Here is a 23,004-nt window from a genome sequence, read left to right as displayed (position 1 = left end):
GGAACTAGATTCAGGATGCACTACACAGCTTCCCACAGAACTCAGTCTTCTGTGGTACATCCACAAGCAGTACTGAATGTAAGTGGGAAAGGGTGATACAGGACTCTGAAACTGTTCTTTGCAGAAGGCTGTGCTGACATTCCCCTTTATATCTTCCTAAGTCAGTCAGTCCACGTCTGACTCTCTGGGCTGGGAGATGTAAGGTGTTGTGGCTGTTAGGTAAATGCTTTACCATTGACTGAGTTATGCAGCCAGCTCTCAAACGGAAAGTGCAGTCTTTATGTTTTCCAAGTATAGACTTCAACATTCACAGACTCCTAAACCTCTTATACACACCAAGAAATCAAGAAACTTGAGTCTTCCCTTCCAATCTCACTTAGCAAAGCAAGGCCTGATGGGACGTGGGGAATGAGCCAATTCCTGTGGTGACATTTACTGTATTGGGATTAATACTGTACCAAAAGTACTTCAACTCTTATTTAAACTACAAAGTCATACTTACTGATGTTTCCTCCTCCATCTCTAAAATGTAAGAAATCCCTTCATCTGATGGTGTTCCTGAGGGCTTAGTCCACTGCAGGGAGAGCCAAGTAACGCCAGCCTTGGTCAGCACAGGACTTGCGGGTACAGAAGGGGCACAGCCTGAGGTGTAGTATAAGACCTCTTCACTAAAATCACTGTTGGAACAAATGATTTTTTAAAGAGGAGTAAAAATGAATTTAAAAACAAAGGACCTCTTTTCCCCACTAATACTATTTAAAATATGCTGTTGTTGTGATGGGGCTCAAATCAAGAACCTTCACTGAACATGCTAAGTCAGAACCCGACTACTGAGCTACAGTCCCAGGCCTAGAAAATCAAAATTGAATAGACTTCAAGAATTTTTAAGGTAGCCTAGATACCAAAAAGTTAGTATTCTTTCAAATGTATAAGTTTTTGTTTGGACTTTTTAAACTTTGGTAGTGAAATATATTCAGTCAGTAGAAAAAAAGTACAGAGCGGTCTGTAGGAAAGAGAACACAGTAAAACCAAGTTCACTGTGCGCTTCTACCACACTTCCATATGGTATGTATATGGAGCAGAAAAGACAGTTCTCATAAATGCCATTTTATGTGGTAGAAGATGTAGATGGTGTAATTAAACCCAGCAGCTCCCAAAAGGTAAGTAGAAGAATCTCTAAAATAAAACAAAGGCTATTTTTAAAAGGACACTAAGAGACCTAGGCTTGTCTGAGCTACACAGAGAAACCTTTTAAGAAACAGAAAACAAAACTCCAGATAAAATTTTAACAGTTATCGACTAACCACCTAAATAAGAACAACGCTACTTCAACTAAGCAAGCTTACCAGTGGCATTAATGTTTTACCCTAAATATGATTCATTATTTCATTCACAAATAAACAATAGAAATTTGAGCCTTTCAAGACTAAAAAGGGGAGGGGCACTTTCTATTTGTATCAAGCACCAAGGCTATGAAACCCCCTAGATTCTAAACAAAACCATTAAATCATAAACACTGATGGTTAATTTAGAAAACAGGGGAGAAAAAAAAACCCAGAAACAAAAACAAACAAACAAATAAAACCCATAAGCCCTCTTGAGAGACATGTAATGATTTAATTTATATTTGAGGCTGGAAAAGGTTTTGGGTTTAATCTCTATTATCATCTCTATGTAACTAAGAAACTCTTTCCTGGACTTTTCTACATCATAACTATATCAACAAAAATAAAGAAAAATTTTCAATGGGTGGTCTGACTAAATAATCTAAAATATATATTATTTTACAAATGTCTTACCTTAGACCATAGTCATTTTTGGCTGATAATCTAAATTTACAACCCATTGCTGGTGACAATTTGGTAATTTTAAATTGCTTCTGTGAGCCCATGTAACACTGACAGAATTCTCCATTTCCTTTCCCCTAGGAGAAATGGCTAGTTATTATATATAATATGCACTACTAACAAGAGACAAATCCACATCAGTTCCTGTTTGATAGGTTTTTACTAGCTGGTACAGTATATAGTAACAGCACTTTGTTATATATAACATGGATCTGAAGAAAAGGCTGAGACCCTGAACATCATATGTATGGTTGACTTCAGGTGCAGAATTCCAAGAGCAGAAGTAGCTCTCCAAGTAGCCTTGCATAGTTTCTTGAATTAAATATGGTATTTCAGTCAATGTTAAATTTCTGGCCATAATAAAGTATGGACCTTATAATCTCCATGGGGAACAAGTAGTGATGGCAACAGGCTAATCTCTGAGACAGACAAGTGACCACTTACCATTAACCCATGACCTATCTCCAAACCTCCTAGACACTGCTAAGTGTCTTTAAAATAAAGGTTTGAAGCAGCAACTGCTCCACAAGTTACACATAACACTGAAGGATTCTAGCAGAATTGGGAGCAGCACCATTAGACAACAAAGATGAAAGTTAGGCCAGCCCAGGACAATTGGAAACTCAGTAATACTGGGTGTGAAATCAAGTGGGCATCTCTTTTTCCCACCTATTTTTTATCCCTGTTCCTTGGTCAAGGGCAGTTGGGGTTATTTCTGCTTCTCTGAGAATGATTGCATCTGTCTGTAAAACTAAACTGTCTTATTATTTTTAATAATCAGAAAATACTCAGAAAATCACATATTCTGAGTAATGGTAGATTTTGTTCTCTAGTCTGGCCACTATGACTATCATCCACCTCAGTTTAAAGTCATTAAGTTAATTACAACTTCATTAATATAAATTGGTAAAATATAATGCAAAGTGGTATATTTGGCTAGTGGATACTTTAAAAAGAAACCCCTTGTTTAGTAATGCTATAAAATTAATGAACAATGAATACGCTTTCTATTTCTGCTACATTTTAGCAGATACCTTCCCATTAACTATTGAATCTTCTGTGATTTGTCAAAAGCAGTTTTATTGTGACTCTCTTAGCATTTCTGGAACAAAACCTTCTTAGTTATGCTTTCTTAAGTTATGCTTTCTTAGTTAATTTTTTTCTTTTCTTTTTTGTTTTGTTTTGTTTGTTTTTCAAGACAGGGCTTCTCTTTGTAGCCCTGGCTGTCCCGGAACTCACTCTGTAGACCAGGCTGGCCTCGAACTCAGAAACCTGCCTGCCTCTGCCTCCTAAGTGCTGGGATTAAAGGCGTGCACCACCACTGCCCAGCTTATTATTCTTTTAATATATACTATTAAAGCTCCACATTATCAATAGAATTTCCACACTCTCTGGCACCTTTCTTTGCTTGGTATAACAATAGAATTAGAGAAAATGGAATAATTCTCAAATAGAGATAATAACAAGAAAATAATGCATTAAAACTGTATAGCCCACTTTATTGTTGTCCTGAAAAAGAAGGTTAATTACCCTTGATTATGTGGATGGGCCACAGAGGTAAGCAGACAGCCTCCTGAGGAAGGCAGTGAGACAAAGGATGGGACGGCGGTGTGGTCATGGGCCACAGGAGACAGCTCTAGAGCCCCTGGAATGAACAGCCATGCTGACACCTTAATTTTGGCTCAGTGAAAACTGTTATATTTTTGGCTTTCAGAACTGTAAGATGTTGTTTAAGTCATCAATTTTATGGTAATTTTCTATACAGAAAACAATCTTGCTTTTAAGGCTGACATGGGAAAAAATAGTACCTTTCCCTAGGTAATTATAAATAATAACTGCTCCCCAGCTCCGTGTGTGTGTGTGTGTGTGTGTGTTTGTGTGTGTGTGTGTGTGTGTGTATGTGTGAGTGATTAAACCCAATGCCTTCAGCTTGGTAGGTTCTACCACTGAGTTATATCCCAAACTCTAGTGACCATTTTGATTGTATGTTGAAACAGCCCATTAAAGAAGCTGTGTAAGATTTCTGAGACCTTATGAGAAATCTTCAAGTAAACAAAAGTCTTGTAAACCTCCATACCATGGTTGTTCTTAGAATGTGCTTTGGGGCCCCTCGCAGGTGTAGTGGAAGGAGTTCACTTTACAATACTCACTACAACTTTCTATGTTATGTGTAGTGAAAGGAGTTCACTTTATAATACTCACTACAACTTTCTATGTTATGTGTAGTGGAAGGAGTTCACTTTAGAATACTCACTACAATTTGCTATGTTATGTTTAGTGGAAGGAGTTCACTTTAGAATACTTACTACAACTTGCTATGTTATGTGTTTATACGCCTCTATGGAAATACATGCTTTTGTCTTTGTTACTGTACATTTTATACTCAAACCTCACTTCAGAGGTTCATTGTCTGATACTCTGAATCCAGCTGGCTATTTCATGAGACTTTGTCTGCCTCACTTTTAGGTCCCATCTCCCATGTTCACACTGCAAAAGAGAGTGGTAATAATGGTGGTTGCTGGAACACACACCATCTTCCCTCACAGGGAAGTCAGTTAGTTATGTTTGCTAAGGACACTTAGCCATCCACTTGCCCACCATACAAAATATTGCTTCCTAAATACAACTAAAACATAGAAACATTATTTTGTGTGAAGATAAACATCCATAAATTTAACCACTAAAAAGGTTCAATGTACTTACTTCATCCCATTCTAAAATAAAGCTTTGGATTTTAGAACCATTGTCACTAGGTGCCTGAAACAGGGTCAAAAAAAGAGAAGAAATTAATCATAAATAACAAGCCACCTACTTTATGCCACAGATATTCTCTGTGACTTAGCCTTTAAAAATGGTCAGAGAGAATGAGAGCAGGTTCTAAGGCTAAGAGCAACTGGAACTCTTACAGACAACACATCCACCATGAATCCACATGATGGCTCACAACCATCCTGAATACAAAAGAACTGATGCCCTCTTTAGGTCTTAGTGAGCATCAGACTCACTGCACATAAATATAAGCAGGTAAACACTCATACACATAAAAACATAGAAAAATAAATCACATTTTTCTGAATACTCTATAATCTTTAACAATAATTATTTTAACTTTCATAATTCTTTTAAAAATCATTTGCCCATTAGATTTTATCAAGTTTAAATTCCCACTATTTTTACTGTAACTAACCTTACAATGTAAATAGACTATTTTGTAACTTACCCAAGAACAGAGAGTTAGTGGGTATGCTGCTGGACAGAGGGCTGTGCTGGGATCCCTGTTGCTAGACACAGCATGCCCATCACCCCAGACTGTAGCTCAGTACTCTGTTTGGCTTTAGGAGAACTACTTGGCATCTCACTATAGTTTTTAATAATTCTTGGAATGAGAACTCCAATCTTCCTTGGAATAAGTTCAATCTGCTTCTCTTTTGTAGAACAAATGATCTTAACACTCTGTATCTAAAGAAACTTGACTCTGAGACTCCTAACATCTTATATTAAATTGTTTTTAAAAAATATTGTGAGTCAGAAAAGTAAGTACTGATTGACACAGCAAAAATAGTTCCAAGTGACTGTAATGAGGAGAGGGGGGGAAGAAAAGATTCTTGGAAATCCAAACTCTTTTATAACAGAAAAAATGACTTCAAAGACAGAGACTGCAAGTAGGGAGAAGGGAAAACTTTATTTTCCAAGAGTTCGTGGTTCTAAATTGCTGTAAGGCTTCATGTTTCCTTTTCTTAAAAAGATTTTTTTTTTGGGGGGGTGAAGATATAATGTCCACTTTCAATAACCTAAAGTCCAAATTTCTGTTGTCCTCCAAGGAAACTATTATGTGTAAAGCGTTTTACCATAGCTCATTGAATTACCACCCCATCTTTTTGTTGTTCCTTTATTGAAATTATACAAAAGAGGAAATGAGGCCTTCAAGGTAATTCCAGTTACTAAGACAACTGAGACAGGATGATAGCAAGTTTTAAAAAGGGAGCAGGGGTAAGGGGATAAAAGTCAGTTGTAGTGTTTGCCTAACACATGGAAGGCTCTATCATCAATCCTCAAGTCTCCAGTTACAGGGGGTATCCCCAGGTTATCTGAAAGACAATCAATTGGGGACCACCTCGGTCAGACTGAGGCTTTTTCTTGATTGGCAGTAGATGTGGGAGGGCCCATGCCGCCATGGAGATACTAGCTCTGGGCGGGTGGACCTGGGAGCAAGTCAGTAAGTAGTGTTCTTCTGTGGTTCTGCTCTGACTTCCAGTGTGAGTGTAGCATGAAGGATAAAATAAGCTCTATTCTCTTGCAAGTTGGCTTTGGCCAGTGACAAACAACAGCACCAGAAAGTGAATTACCTGAAGACATAAGAAGCAAACACCTACTTTATTGTACAATGAAAAAAACATGTTATTTAAGTTAACACTCTTATGGTCCCTAAAAACAATTGACATCTAACACAAGGAGGGAAAAGGAAAACAGAAGAAATGTCTATTTTAAATGCTCTGTGGAATATTCTTACCTTCCACTGCAAGGTGAGTGAATTTTTGGTTCGGTTGGCTATCCTTGGTGCATTGGGGGCATCAGGCTCACAGCTTAAGGTCGTAAAGCTTTCAGCTTCTGAAGGGATTCCCTTGACTGAATTGGACTCTGCCTGCACTCTATGGGATGAAATAGTCTTATCCACTTTTACTTTCAAAAGTATCAGCTTTAAATATATACAAATAGTAAGGCGACTTTCAAATACTCTACCAAGAAAATTTAAGTATTAGCTAGAAGTAAAGAGTGTCTTTAAAATAGTATAAACCAGTGTTTTTATTTTAATGGAACTCATAGTAAGAGACTGTAAAATGTAGGCATGTCTCTACACAAACACATGCATACACATACACTAACAATTTCCAAAACTAAATTTTCCAAAAAAATATCCTTAGTTAACTTTCTATTCTACTTGACTCTATATCATTGACTTAAAAATTTTGAATATTAACCCACACTATTCATGATTCAATAATGGTGTCAATCCAGTTTGAAATAGATTAAGCTGGATAATGCTTTGATTGGAAGTACAGAAAACTCACAACATTAATGTATAATAGGAATACTCTTACCTATAAATGTTCTTTTGAAAAACAGTGTGACTAAATATTAGGCCCCTGCTGGGGAGGCCTCAGAGTAAAACCTTAACAAAATATATTGGGAAACTATAAAGCATTATCAGAATTGGTCCTATTAAATGTTGTGGAATTCTGAGATCCTTAAAATCCCAATGTTCCTCCAAAACATGACGCAGATTACTATACATCAGGGTGAACCGAGCATTTTTTTATGATTCTGTGTATAAATACCTCAGTGCAAAAGCAAACACTGCAGATCCTCTACAGAGTCCTTCTAATCCTTTATCTCTCTAACAGGGTAATTAGTTCTTTTCTTTACTGTAACATTTACATTTGAGTTAAATGTTTTTAAGTGTTGTGGATTATTTTGAGAAATGATAATAATGCCAGTTGAAAAATTAAAGTCCACTATTTAGTTTAAAATATATTCTGGATTTTAAAGGCAATCACTAATGACAACAACAAAAGCAAAGTCTTGCCCTCTTTGGTGCCTGCCACATGGAAGAAGGGAATAAACTTACTTTGCGTGGTAATCTGTGGCTGGTTTGAGATCATTTAAAGTGACACTTGTTTCTTCTCCTCTGAGGAAGGGAAAAAGGAATACATAATACAATTAGCAATAAACCCTTTATCACAAATTGTTAACCATGTAACACAGAAGAGCAGGACCAGAAAATACCTACACATAAACACTTCTGTATTTCCCTTCCTTCCCAGTGCTTGACACCAGGATTTCATAACTGAAGAGCTCTGGAACAGTTGTTTCATTCGTTTCACCATTAATGAAGCTGGAAGGAGGCGACCAGGTGAGCAGGACTGTCCTTGCCTGGATGTCTGAGGCCTATGAAACAAAATGGCAACATGTGAAAGCACTATGAAGCAAATGCACGTGCCAGAGATCTCCCTGGAAAGCCTCCAGTACACAGGCCCACTGTGGGCTCCCTGATGGGCACAGAATTGCACAAAGCAGCAGCAGCCCAAACTACCCCAACCAGCTCACAGCAGGATGCTCCAGGTTGAGGTGACATCAATTTGTTGTGAAGATGAAAGACAGACAAAATAGACTGATGTGGTCCATTCCAGACTGTACAGTGCCACAAAACAATGGGCATTCTCTTATCTAAGAGTTCATTTCTCTATTCACCAAGTATATAACAGGAAGAAAACAAAATGAATTAAGAGAAAGCAAGCAAAGGGCATGAATGTTTCATGGAGATGAACACATTAAAGAGTGTAGGTGCATGCACTGCTATAAAGGCAGCTGTGACAACAAGATACTGCTTTAACCACCAGACAGGAGAATATGAAAATTCCATCTACCTGCTAGGACTGTGGCTGATTACTGCATTTCACAAAGACTGGCAGTAGTAGAGCATTAAGTAGGGAATAAGGAGAAAACGACTTGCTTGGCCAATACTGAATTCTAAGCCTCTAAGGGGTTTTCTTTTAACTTGGAATAAAATGAATTTCTCAGAAAGTTAAGTAAACAGCACCCGGAATTCTTTCCTGCTTCTTTCACTGGACTCTCGCCTAAGTTTAAGATGTTATATAGTCATGCACTTCTTATCAAAACTAAGAAATGAACACTGGGAAATACTGTTACCTAAACACTATCTAAAAGAGAAGCTGAGCTCTGTCTCTATCATCTGTACAGACTTCTCCAGGACTATGTACTTGCTCAGCAAGTACAGTTAAGAGAAATTTCGAGCAGACTTTTAAGTTTCACCTTTGGCAGCCCTTTGTTATAGAAAAATGCTTGCTCTCTACTTCTATTAAAATGCTAGACTCTTAGTCTGACATAAATATCCACATTAAGTAAGCCACTTGAGGAATGCTTACTTGGAATGAGCAACAAAAAATTTCCTGAGAAGTTCATTTCAAAAAGAAAATTTTCTTGTTTTTGTAATATAAAACAATGTCTTGTCATACACATGGGCCAAGTGGGCTGGAACTCAAGACCCTATTTGCCTAGGCCTCCCAGGTGCTGGGACTGCGGGTGTGCCCCATGCCACCACATCACCATGCCTACTGCTTTAACAGATCCTGAAGGATTAGGAAAACCTAATCTAGATCTCCTAAGACTAGGAGAGTAGGTGATTAATTCAGGAATAATTTATCTCCTAAGCTTATACAGAAAACTAACTTTTAAGAAAAACCTGGTAATTTCACTCTCATATGAATGAACGAGGTGTGTGTGTGTGTGTATGAGAGAGAGAGAGAGAGAGAGAGAGAGAGAGAGAGAGAGAGAGAGAGAGAGAGAGAGAGAACACTTTTGAAAGGGTTACAGGAGACAGGCAGAGGTAGGCAGCTATGTCCTGAAAAGGCAAAGGTAGTGTCAGATACTAAGTGATCAGAAATGACAATTCCAGTATGGCAATCAACAAGAAAGAACGTAGTACAAACAATGCTTTAGAAGCCTGTTTTGTCAAAGAATTCTCAACTGAGGAATGCCAAATGGCTGAGAAGCACCTAAAGAAATGTTAAACATCAGGGAAATGCAAATCAAAACAACCCTGAGATACAACTTCACACCAATCAGAATGGCCACAATCAAAAACTCAAGGGACAGCAGATGCTGGTGAGGATGTGGAGGAAGAGGAACATTCCTCCACTGGTGGTGAGATTGCAAGCTGGTAAAACCACTCTGGAAGTCAGTTTGATGGTTCTTCAGAAAATTGGACATAGTATACCTGAGGACCCAGCTATACCACTACTGGGCATATACCCAGAAGATTCTCCAAAATGTAATAACGACACATTCCACTATGTTCATAGCAGCCTTATTTATAATAGCCAGAAGCTGGAAAGAACCCAGATGTCCCTCAATGGAGGAATGGATACAGAAAATGAGGTACATTTATACAATGGAATACTACTTACCTATTAAAAACAATGAATTCATGAAATTCTTAGGCAAACGGATAGAACTAGAAAATATTCTGAGTGAGGTAACCCAGTCACAAAAGAACACATATGGTATGCACTCACTGATAAGTGGATATTAGACTAGAAACTTGGAATACCCAAGATTCAATTCACAGACCACATGAAGCTCAAGAAGAAGGAAGACCAAAGTGTGAATACTTTGGTTCTTCTTAGAAGGGGGAACAAAATACACATGGGAGGAAATACAAAGTGTGGAGCAGAGCCTGAAGGAAAGGCCACACAGAGACTGCCCCACCTGGGGATCCATCCCATATACAGCCACTAAACCCAGACACTATTGTGGATGCCAACTAGTACTTGCTGACAGGAGCCTGATATAGCTGTCTCCTGAGAGGCTCTTCCAGTGCCTGACAAATACAGAGGGGGGTGCTCTTAGCCAACCATTGGACTGAGCACAGGGCCCCCAATGGAGGATCTAGAGAAAGGACCCAAGGAGCTGAAGGGGTTTGCAGCCCCATAGGAGGAACAACAATATGAACCAATCAGTACCCTAGAACTCCCAGAGACTAAATCACCAACCAAAGAGTACACATGGAAGGCTCCAATCGAGTATGTAGCAGAAGATGGCCTTTTTGGACATCGAAGGGAGGAGAGGCCCTTGATCCTCAGAAGGCTTGATGCCCCAGTATAGGGGAATGCCAGGACAGGGAAGCAGGAGTGGGTGGGTTGGTGAGCAGGGGAAGAAGGGATGGCATAGGGGGTTTTCGGAAGGGAAACCAGGAAAGGGGATAACATTTGAAATATAAATAAAGAAAATATCTAATTTAAGAAAAGATAATTTTTATGGTATTTAGGAGGTAGAATGGGATAGTAGATGGAATTTGAAACTGTAAACAGGATAACAGTATTTATTATTTAGTATTGATTCAAATGATAAAACTGAAATGTTACTTAAAAAGGGGGGGCCTGTTTTGTGTTATTGGGGCCAGGTGGATTATAAAAAGGTTATATACAAGAAACAAAAGTGGATGTACATACAACTATTCTAAAATTCCTGAGTGAGAGAGGAATGATATGTATGTGTGTGTCAGGGACAGGGCAGGGAAGCACAGGACTTAGAAATTCAGTGATGCTGACTGCTGGAGGAGAACTGAAGCTAAAGGAGGAATCAGAGGTGACCCTGACACTGCAGCCTATGGAACCAAGATAACAGGTGTCCACTGATGATGTATGAAAATCACAAATGGCCTCGCATACCCGTCTTCTTACAGGAAGAAAGTTTAGAAGCATTCAGTGCCTCAGAGATGCTCGAATACTCAAGCAGTGAGCAGTCTGAGTAGCCCAGAGCTGAATCCAACTCTGCAGAGCAGCTCAAGAGCTGACCCAACTATGTAAGAAAGGTGTAAAAATGAAGAAGAATAGGCAGGATTGTTACGAAACTGTGAGGCAACTTGATGTGTTTGACAGTTTCTAATACAGTAAAACTTAACAGGAAGTTAACCTTGAAAGAAACTCAGAATGCTATGGACTGTGACAAAGACTGTAGAAGTAAAATTTTCAATATTTTTGGATTTCCAAAAACTGCTAAAGTAGAAAAAACAGCCACACTCAACCGTTGGATAGATGTGTGATTAAGAAGAGAGGAGCTGGCCTGTGGTGTGCTAGCAATCCTAGAAGGCAGGAGCCTAGGGCAGGAGGCTCTAGGCTTGAAGACAGCTTGGATCACATAGGAAGACAGAAAACAAACAAATGACACACACACAAAGTAAGAAAGGAACTTGAGAGTTCTGTTTATGAAATCTGAACACAGACAGTTCTAGAATTTGTAAACACAGAGAAGGTTTTGAAGAAAGACAGCAAGGAGCAAACAGCAAACACATTTAGTTCCAGGCATGACTGAAACAGATGTTAGGTTTTAAAACTCAGAGTTATATCAAAGATCCCCCGCACCAAGAAAACACCATGCTAGCACGATCAGCTCAATATACAGGAGCATATGGCGCTCTTCTACTCAGCCTTGTGGAAGAAATGACTTCAGAAAGACTTAGTGACATTCCAGGCCCTTCAGGCCTGAGAGCACAGCTCGCTCTGAAGTGAAATGTGTACTGACTTTCCCTACAGTGTGCAGCTGAGCTCCTCAGTGAACATCTTCTATTTATGTGGACACATATGTATGCTGTAATTATGCTCCTCCAATGGGCCACAGACAGTGCCTTTTACACACTCCTATGTGTGCAGTACTGCCCCACACTCTCTGTCCCATCCACAATCAAACACCCACTTTTCCTTGAAATTTCAGCTCAAACATTCTTTAAAAAGAAAATTTCCCTGATGCCCTTGCCAAGGTCTAGTTTCCTTATTAAACACTTGGATAGCACTCTCTTTGTTCTGGTGGTTCACAATATTAAAAATGTTTTAAAGTTTATTTTACTTTAAAACTTTATTAATTTTATGTGTATAGGTACTTTGCTTGCATATATGTCTCGGACCATATATGTACCTGCAAAGTCCAGAAAAGAGTGTTAGGTCCCTGGAATTGGAGTTATAGGTGGCTGCAACCTGTCATGTGGATGCTGCGAATCGACCCAGTCCTCTGTGAGAACACCAACTGCTCTTTTCCTCTGAGGCACCGCTCCAGACCCTATACTTAAAAACTTTACATTTATCATGTGATAATAATTTTATTAAAAGACAATGTAGGGTCCAGGAACATACTTTGTTTTACAGTCCATCTCCAGCTTCAAATATGGCAAATGGTATTCTATTCAGGGTCAAATATTTATGGGGCAAATAAAAATATTTAATTTTATGATCTCAATACACTATAGCATGCAAAACCATCAAAAAAAAAAACCCATGACCTGTACTTTATAGCGCATAAAATTAATCAGAGACAGCTAATTAATCACTCAACCATTAAATAAAAAACTAAAATAAGAGAGTGAAATTACCCCTTCCCCCTTTTTAGTATTAGACACCTTACTAAAGTACATCTTTTTATAATAACAGGTAGATTATTTTAAAACTTCACTTTCTGTGGCCACTTTTAGTATTATCTACAAAAATCAACATTAGCTGTTATGTCAACACAAATCTTACTAGATAGGGCCACTTCCTTTTCTTTCTTCTTTCTTTTTTTGGTTTTACACAGAGTTTACAACCCCAAGAGATAAAGGTTTGACACAATAACCATGGCATCTGGTTGGTGGTACATGCTACTGCCCATGTCATATTCTGTACATCCTTTATGTACAGTATTTACACTCAAGCTAGCAGCAGAGCTCCTCAGGGGGCTGAGGCAGCAGTGTGCTGCAGACAACTGTGCTAGTGGATGTGTTCCACATGGGAGCACACTGAGCTTTGGAACTGGCGGGAAGAAAGCAAGTCAGCCAAACGCTACTGAAAGCCCTCAGCTTGTGCAGTTCTTCTCACAGCTCTTCTTCTGAACACACTACAGATCTTCTAGACCTAAACATGTAATTTGTAGGCTACTTTTATTTTTAAGGCTGAAGTATATGATGCTGCTGGTGCACTCACTGAAATTTCTACTCTGTACCACAGCAACAAGAATCTTGTTCTTTGTTCAACTAGCCTGTATAAAGTGGAGTCACACTGGGCTTGGACAGACAGCCAACTGTGATAACTTTACCCTGCTGCACACAGGTAAGCTGCTGCACAAGCAAAGCCATCTAAGGAACCTTCCCAGAGCCCAAGAGAGATCACCCACAGGCCACACCTCACCGGACAGTGAACACTGTCACAATGACGGCCATGTTGTGAGCCCTGTTTTCTTAAGTGAAGCCCTTGAGAAGCACTAGGTCAGAGCTCTGGGGACTGCCTGGGCTCCAACCCTGGTTTATTCCTTTTTACTTGCTTGTTTTAGTTCCTATCTGTAAAACAGGGGAAACAGTATGTCATGAGCTCATTATAGAGGAACTAACACGTACATCTCAATTACTCTGAAAAGAGACTGACATCGGCAAACTTGTCAGCTACAGTTTTCTTCTACATTTATTCCATCTACATGGGCCATTCTTAAAAACAAGTTAGAATGACAGAGAGAACTTGAGTATTCAAATGTATCAACTGGGAGTTCACAGAACAAGACAGACATGAGCAGCCTATTTGATGAGGACTGATGAATTCACCCTTTCTCAACAGGCAAAATTAAAACAATATAGAACACATTCATGGAGAAGGTATTAATAATGGCAACAACTTTTAATTTGTTTTTGTGTAAAAATAAGCAAAAATTCCAAGTGTTTTTCTTTTTATAATGATGTCATGCCTTCTAGGGGTAAAGAAGTAAAGTTCTTTGCTTTGTAAACTGAGGAAAATTTTTAATAAATGTCAAGTGGCCTTATTCTGGCTAGAAAAGCTCTGGGCCCGTTCTACCCTTCACCAGAGTATGCTGACAGTGGTCCTATGTTCTGTCTGCACTTGTCTCCCTCTTTGGAAGCCCAGTGACATTTTCTTCATTGCTTTAATTTAATATTACTTTCCACAGAACTCTACCTTCCATACTAGATTTGTCTACACATTTTTTACTTATAACATCTAAAAATAGCTCAGTAAATATTTTCTGGATGAATGAGTAGGTTAATTTCTTAAAGAATAGTATGACATAGGAACACAAGCCATACATAGTAAGAGATTAAAATCAAGCCACAAAAGCAAAGAGTATGACCTTATTAGAGAGGGATAGGTGGGGGATGGAGAGGAAGGAGAGAGAAAAGAGCTAAAAAGAATGTATTTGTCGTTGGACTCATAGAAATGAATTCCAAACACTGGTACGAATCCCAAGTAGCTAAACCGATGATGGAGGAGGGATTATAGAGGTTTTTGTTAGGTTGTGTATCTCTTACTTAAACCTTTACATAAAAGCCAGGATTAAATCTTAGTGACTGGCCTTTGTGCTAGCTTGCTTATATAATGGGATAGGGTCACAACACTTAGAAAGTAGAGGAAGAAAAGAACAAATTAGAGCAAATATTATAGTTTGATGTTTTCACCACTTCCCACAAACTTTTTTCCAAGACTATTTTATTGATTTATTTATAATTATGGAATCATTTTTTTTGTCAATAGCACCTTTGCCTGTTTCTGCTTTCTTTGTATTTTGTTGAATAAAAGTATTATAATGTATGCATTTCTTGTTCCACCTTTTATGAATATTAAAGCTGCGGTAAACATTTTTATGTAATTTTTAAACGGTAAATGTGATCCCAGCTACCCTTTCTTGTTTCTTTTAGGTGTCAATGAAGAACTTACTATGCTTAACCAGTTTGAAATTTTTCACTTTGTAGAATATGTAGTCTTTTGTCACAGCCTTTCTATGAGCATCTGTAATGTATGCCCGCCTTTTCTTGTGTATTTCTAGCTTACTATACCCTGTGTTACAAAGGCCTGGGAAACACGTATGCTCTCCTCGCCTCAGGCATGCTTCGCTGAGGAAGGCTCCCCTTCAGAACACTCACTCCACAAGGGCCTCACATTTCTATGAAGTTAACACCTAAATGAGAATGACAAAATCCTACACAATTATATTAATTAGCAAGAAAAAAACACATGAGATACTTACCACTGGTTTGACAATGTTGGAAAGAAATGCTTCAAATGCTTTAGTTTCTTCATCTTTTTCTTTAAAAGAATTAAAAAAAAAAAAAGAACTTAGATGCAAAGTTCTTGTCCTCTCCTCTTGTTGTGTTTAATCCTTAGACACACACAGGCGTCTATAGCTCTTCACAGTTTATCTGCTTTGGTTTCTATTATAACTATCACTATCACTCAAACCGTGCGCATGTATGCATGCAAGTATGCATGGAGACGCCCTGACACATGTCCTTACACAGAATGCACTCTCCTTACAACAGAAACACCCTCTCTCCTCTGCAGTCAGCTTGCCCTGATCAGTGCTCTGCTTTGGACTCAGTGCAGCTTAAGATGGCTTGGAACTTACAACTTTCCTGCCTGAACCTCCCAAGTACTGGGATTATGGACATGCACCTCCACACCTGGCTTTGACTGGTGAACTAAATACTTGACCATGGTCGCCCAATCTGATGTAATTCATAGCAACTACTGACATAGAAAACAAAACAAAACAAAAAAGGCCTTTAGCCAGACTCATTTGGGGCATTAGTGTAGAAAAGGATATTCAGACAGTCTCAAAAACTGGAGAACATTTTAATAAATGTTAACAAACAAACCATGAAGCCATTAAAGCATTGATTAAAATGTGCAGATGAATGTTAAGGAAGATGGAGGTAAGCATATTAATACTTTTGACATTGATCCCAAGGCTGGGTGCATCCTGGTTGCTGTCACGTTAATCAGCTGTATCATTTGATAATTCCACACAGTAAGTCAGGAGTATCACACTAGACAAGTACACTCAGGAATAAGAAATTAAGCTGTTAGTATTTGTGAAAAGGCATGTTAGTCTGCCTCACAGGCACATTTGATGAAATATAGTGTGGTCTACCTTTAGAAGTTAACACAGGCAACAGTGTCAAGGAAATCTATGGAAATTAAGATAGGCATCAGTGAGAGGCTTAGTACATAGTCAAAGTACCTGGCACAAACCTCACACTTGAGACAGGGAGACAGGCTACTGTTAACCTAGCTTATATTTACCTATAGAAACTTGAGTCTAGTCCATGATAAAAAGTAGTGTTCAGAGTTTATATGGGAACAGTCACATGTTAGGAGAAGGATCCAAAGAAAAAGTAAAACCTCTGAAGCAAAGGGAAGGGGGATACTATAACTAACTATGGAACATGCAGAGAGGACTGGTTAATAACATAACTAGTTATCATGTATTCATATATAAAGAAGCTGGAAAAAAAATAAAGTTTTGGTAAAAGGTAAGACAGCCTTATAAAAGGACCAGAAACAGAAGAAATGGCATCTTTGTTAGTCAGTTTTACTATTAAAGGAAAATTTTCAACTAGTAACATTTATGATAATGTAAAATTACTTAATTGAGATTTCCAAATGCTAAATCAGCTGTCTAGCAATCATTAATATTATAAAACATTTCTCAGTTAGGGAAGTGCTAGGCTATGAATTTGTGTCATTCAGGATGAGATGAAGGGTGAAGATATAATTTTAGCAGTTTAAGTGAAAAATACAAGAGACACTCGTATCCAGCGTTACCTTCTATTTCTGGGTCACCTTGTGTACAGCCTCTCCCGCGCCCTGATCTGTTTCTTGCAGATCCTGTGTTCACACCACTGGCATTCTGCCCTTTCATGAGTCCATTGTGTTCACTGATGGGAGAAGGGCATTTCTGAGGTGATGGTGGAGGGCTGCTCATTTTATCTTTCTGTGTTCCTTGGCGATCCTTTAATTTTTTCTGCAAACGTTCATATGTTTTACTAGATCTTTCATCTCTAAAGTTGGACCTGCCATGTGTAGAATGGGCATCTAAAAGAAGTAGAGCACAAGTGTTAAAAATACCACATTCTCCAAATGGATCTGTCACAATAAAAGTACAGGCAGTGAGCCTATAATCTCATACAAAATATTATGAGTAGCAATTCTGTAAAACAAAGCTATTTCTATGTTTCCACTAACAAATTCAAGTGTTGTGACTTGGTTACAGCTCCATGTAAGTTAGCACAGACATTTCTTTTCTTAACCATCTTCCCAAATCTCTCTCCAGAGGCAGACCACAGTGGTCTATGCGCCTTCACTGTACTGTTTGTTAGCTATTACCTCTCAACCTTCTTCAATCTCAACCATATAAAACAGGAAAAAAATGTCACCAGTCTAAATTATAATTACCAAACAAAATCATCACTGAAAAAACTGCAGGAGTTAGCAAACAAAGATTAATTGGAGTGTTAAATTTATGTTTTAATTTTGTATCTGAAATATGTACTGAAGAAAATATTTAAAAGCCTAACAAGTCCCATTAGCAGTACTTTATGAAAATTAGCATAATATTCTTGAAATGAATATTGTAAGGATACACAGGATTTACTCTTCATATGAACTAACAAAAATCTCAGAAAGAAACAAAGGAGTATATCTGCATGACCTTGGGTTTGGTAATACTTTTTAGATAAGACATAAATAATATAAACAAAGCAAAACAAACAGAACATTATCAAAATTAGGACCTTTTTTCTATCAAGGGATATCACAGGGGAAGTAAAAAGACTGTAGGGTGGGGGCATCTGCAAATCATGGATTTCTTAACATAGACATACAATGACAACTCTATTAAAGAATGAATATTTACATAGCCAATGAGTATCAACAAAATAAGAAAAAGGAAATCAAAACAAAAAACGAAATAAAATTCACAAGCAACAAGATGATTATGAAAGAAAGTACATTTTAGCAAGGACATGGAAAAACTGGACCCTCCTACACTGCTGGTAGGGAAAGAAAATGGGGGAAGCAGTAAGCAGACAGCATGGCAGGTGCTAGTCACACATGCCCCAGTCCTCCTACTCAAAAGTATAACATATGCTGGCACTGAGACCCGTGAACTTAGGCAACAGCATCACTAACAGTCAGTCAAAATATCATATGTCATCAACTAATGTACGGATGGGCTAAACTGTGATGTGCACACAAGTCTAAATTTCAACCACAAAGCCGATGAAATGCTACTGCATGTCCCCACATAGACGAACCTCAAGTTAAAACCCAGGCAGAAAATATCACATCTTACATGGATGTTATAAATGCTTCACATACATGGCTATATGCATGTCAGTGAAAAGTCCGTAACAGGCAAAAACACAGAGACAGAAAGTAGCTGCAGGGCCGGGGGTAAAAGAAATCAGGACAGATTACTTGACAGGTTGAAGGGTTCTCTCTGAGATGGCTTAGAATTTCAGATTCTCTCATCTAAAAATCTGAAACCTGAAATGCTCCCAAGTCTAGAACGAGTGCTGATAAGACACGATACAAAATGCCACACCTGTGATGTGATGGGCTGTGCAATATTATTAAATATTATATGAAAATTATCATCAGGGTATGTGTATAAAGGAGTATTGTGTTACAATTCTTTACATCTCATTCCTAAGATGTCTTGTGTATTAGTATACATGTGCATGTAAAAATACCCCGATTTGGAAACAAGTCAGATAAAGGATAATCTATAGAAGAAAAAAATAAGTATAAATAAATTCTATTCTTGGTAGAATACAGTAAACAGAATATTACACTGAAATACACAGTTAAAAATGGCTAATGTTATGTGAGAACTATACTTAGTACCCTTTTAGTTTGGTTATACATTTGCATTTACGTTTTATCTATTCAACATAAAATAAGAGTATCCATGGAGAAAATAAAGACTATGTTGTAACAGAGTGAGTCTGAGAGAATTAAATTACAACAGCTAACTAACAGGACCTTTTAGGGACAATCTTTCTGAACCCCAGCTCCTTCTTCTGTATCTTGGAAATGTTACTGGGGAATGATATGAGCTAATGCATTCATAAGAAAGATGTACTGTGAAGTCTGATCTCCATAACAGTATGGATAACAAGGAAACGTTTCATTGGTGCCATTCTGAGAATTCCGGAGGTGATGATTGTCTTCCACCATCCTGAGCTGGTCGGTGCATTTATGCCCTTCACTTTCCTTCACAACACTGTGAAGTGTACCTGTGCACATTTTTACTTATTACCTAGAGATTGTACTACACAGTTTTTATTTAAATCAAAGCTGCTGCAGGTATGTTCTAGCAATACAATAGGAAGGATTATTAGAAAAGGAGATTCTCATAGAAGATATAAAACTTGACTTACAAGAAGAAAGGTATTGTTTAAAGTCATAGCAAAGAAAAAGACATGAAGATCATTGAGCTGTATATGTGCATGCATTAGTCTTGCTTTTTCAGCAATTTATTAACTGAAGGCAACTTTGGGTTTCTCAGTTCCTTATAGAATTCAGGAACTTTTTGTAGTAGCATCATACCCTTTAAGGTTTAAAAAAAGCTAAAGGTTTAAAAATCTCCTTAGAGGAAACCTGTCGTCTAATATGACCCTATTAAATATTCTGTCTGATGTAAATCATATTCTGATTTTTGGTTACTTAACTGTTTGCTGGAGACCTGTTGCATCCTGAAGACAAAGTTCCTAAATAGTTTTTGGGTAACAGAAACACACTGTGCTATCGCTACCATGTGTAGTTTCCTTTCTATGACACCAAGCAAATATCTCTTATGTCTATGTAAGGGGTGGCCACAACAAGGCAGGGATGTTTGAGATATCTTACCAACATCTGCATATACTTGTGAAGACTGATACTGTGGCATATACTGTGTTGCCATGTCACCAGCTCCAGTCACTGGTGAGTACATATGGCGTGGTGGAGGGGGCATCATGGTTGGGACAGGAATGAATCCAGGCAGAGGAGGATGTGGGGAGCGGTGGATAACTGTGTGGCCACCAGGATGAAACTCTGGTGATTGCGGAACGACAACGACTCTCCGAACACCATTGTCTTCAATAACCTATAAAATGAACATCAGGTTACAAGTCTCTTCAAATGTACCTGAGTCAAAACATTTGTACTATTAAGATTTAAAAGACTGAGAGTAACCATGAAAAAAATTTTACTCAACATATTAGGGAGTAAATCAACACTAAACAACAAAGCAGTTCTTGTTATACAATATGAATGTTATCTAAAGCAGATCTTAAAATATCAATGGGAGAAACTACACTATGAATTAACACTAAACTGGGATACTGGGTATTTAGCATATAAACAAGATACATTTGGTGGTTTGGGCACAAGGGGTTCAAGATTTTAGTTTTCTGTATCATAACTGAGGGTGGATCAAAAACAAGCTTTAAGAAGACTAAAGAGCACCAGATATCCAGATAACCAGAACCCAGGTTAATAAAAGTATTTGTGGCATTGCAGCTTAAAATTATATTTCCCCTTGTCTGGAACTAAGCAGGGTGTGTTGCTGTCTACTTGAAATCCCACTACCCAGAGGCCAAGGCAATAGGATCCCACAGTGCCATGCCAGCCTGGTCTACACAGTGATATTCTGTCTGAAGAAACCAACAAACCAAAAATGCTCCCGAACCTATACTGTCACATTCTAAAGTATTACAACTCTGTGAATCAATTTTTTAAAAAATAATAAATCCCCTTTTGATCTCACAGGACCTTCAGGAATGTGAGGGCTTTAGGACAGATATAAATGCCTAAAAGGTATAAGATTTTTAATCTCAAAATTAGGAATCCTTTCACAATGAATGGTTAATAATATACCAGCACTTCAGAAAAACAGAAAAATTATTATACAAAAGTGTTCATTTAAAAACAAATCCTTTTATATTTAAGGATATCGAGTCTTGTATTTGGTAAGTATGACATTTATATGTTGATACTGATCAACCTGAGTTACTTTCTACTGAAGTGTGAACTGGACTGGAATACCAAATGAATTCACTGTTTATATGTCATATATTTAGCATATATATTTCATATATAATGCATGCTATTTCTATGTACTGCTGAGTCTGCACTCTAGTGAAATGAATGCCTCAAGTCTTCAGGCAAATGTACAGCATGCACAGCACATGGACGCAGATGTTATCTGGAACCCGACTTGAAGGGAGTCTGGAGTGGCCGATACCTTTTCAGCCTCAACCCTAAAAGAATGTACATTAGCGAGATCTTAAAACAGACTGAGTGAACTAGATCCCAATATGACAGCATTCCATCTGCTATCCTTCTCACTCCTAATTCCTAGAAGACAACTCACCCTGAAAGGATTTTTAGTTCTCAATATTGTTCCAATTACCTTTCCCCGCTTTGTGTCTTTGTGTGGTATGCATGCGTGCATGTTCTCATGTATGTAAGGGGAAAGGTATATGTGCATATATGTGTCTCTGTGCAAGCCTGAGGCTAATGTTAGGGATCTTAATTATTCTTCCACCTTATTGTTTTGAGTTGGGGTCTCTTAATCACATTCAAAGCTTGCTGACCACCCAGTCCTACTAGCCAGCCTCCCCTGCTTCTGCATTCCCAGGCATTCATGTGGTTCAGTCCTCCTGCTTCTGAGGCAAGCGCCAATGAGCCCTCTTCACAGCAACCAGCTTTTCTTTTCTTTTTCTTTTTTTTTTTTAATGATTTCCCCTTTCCTAGCCCCCCCCCACTCCTGAAAGTCCCATCAGCCCCCTTCCCTCCCCCTGTTTTCCCACCCACCCCTTCCCACTTCCCCGTTCTGGTTTTGCTGAATACTGCTTTATTGAGTCTTTCCAGAACAAGGGGCCACTCTTCCTTTCTTCTTGTACCTCATTTGATGTGTAGATTATGTTTTGGGTAATCCAGGTTTCTAGGTTAATATCCACTTATTAGTGAGTGCATGCCATGATTCACCTTTTGAGTCAGGGTTACCTCACTTAGTATGATGTTCTCTAGCTCCATCCATTTGCCTAAGAATTTCATGAATTCATTGTTTCTAATGGCTGAATAGTACTCCGTTGTGTAGATATACCACATTTTTTGCATCCACTCTTCTGTTGAGGGATACCTGGGTTCTTTCCAGCATCTGGCAATTATAAATAGGGCTGCTATGAACACAGTAGAGCTGTATCCTTATTACATGATGGGGAATCCTCTAGGTATATGCCCAGGAGTGGTATAGCAGGATCTTCTGGAAGTGAAGTGCCCAGTTTTTGGAGGAACTGCCAGACTGATTTCCAGAGTGGTTGTACCAATTTGCAACCCCACCAGCAGTGGAGGAGTGTTTCTCTTTCTCAGTCAGCTTTTCTAATCTACTCTTCTTCTTCACCAAATCCTACACTCTAGCTGCAGTGAGGACGGTCTTGACAATGAGTTGCCATTCTGTATCCCATCCTCCTGTTGAGGTTATTTTCCTTTTCATTTTGATTTTTTCTCTTAATCTATAAACAGGTAAATCCTGTCTATCCATTTAAGAAATATTTTTGGGCAAAACAAAGAATAAACAATTTAGAAGAATTTTTGTGCAGAATAGTGATATAGCCTATAGTTTTCTAATCCAGAGTTCCCTGTGCCCTCTAGAGAACGTCTGGTCATGTCTGGGGGACATTTTGGGATCTTAGTGGAGTACAGAGGTCAGGAATGTTGCTATTTGTCTTATAGCACAGGGGATGAACCTGGTGTAAAAATTACCCAGGGAAAATGTCTACAGA

The 23,004-nt window shown here is 38.4% G+C and overlaps 1 protein-coding gene across 5 annotated transcripts in view; it reads right to left on the bottom strand.

The window, feature by feature from the left end:
* Window positions 1-23,004, bottom strand: part of Fndc3a (fibronectin type III domain containing 3A) — a 184,496-nt gene that overhangs the window by 30,256 nt on the left and 131,236 nt on the right. For all 5 annotated transcript variants that reach the window (XM_052190977.1, XM_052190980.1, XM_052190976.1 and 2 more), the window contains 9 exons: window positions 20,084-20,321; window positions 16,997-17,266; window positions 15,420-15,478; window positions 7,636-7,793; window positions 7,474-7,533; window positions 6,358-6,496; window positions 4,551-4,604; window positions 1,800-1,924; window positions 503-677 (listed from right to left, as the gene is read on the bottom strand). In XM_052190977.1, coding sequence (XP_052046937.1) covers window positions 503-677; window positions 1,800-1,924; window positions 4,551-4,604; window positions 6,358-6,496; window positions 7,474-7,533; window positions 7,636-7,793; window positions 15,420-15,478; window positions 16,997-17,266; window positions 20,084-20,321 — 1,278 coding nt within the window. The remainder of the gene's footprint in view (window positions 1-502; window positions 678-1,799; window positions 1,925-4,550; window positions 4,605-6,357; window positions 6,497-7,473; window positions 7,534-7,635; window positions 7,794-15,419; window positions 15,479-16,996; window positions 17,267-20,083; window positions 20,322-23,004) is intronic.

The sequence above is a fragment of the Apodemus sylvaticus genome, chromosome 8, assembly GCF_947179515.1.
Source record: "Apodemus sylvaticus chromosome 8, mApoSyl1.1, whole genome shotgun sequence".
Lineage (NCBI taxonomy): Eukaryota > Metazoa > Chordata > Mammalia > Rodentia > Muridae > Apodemus > Apodemus sylvaticus.
The sequence above is the reverse complement of the archived record's forward strand: the minus strand, read 5'-3'. Positions and strand labels throughout refer to the sequence as shown.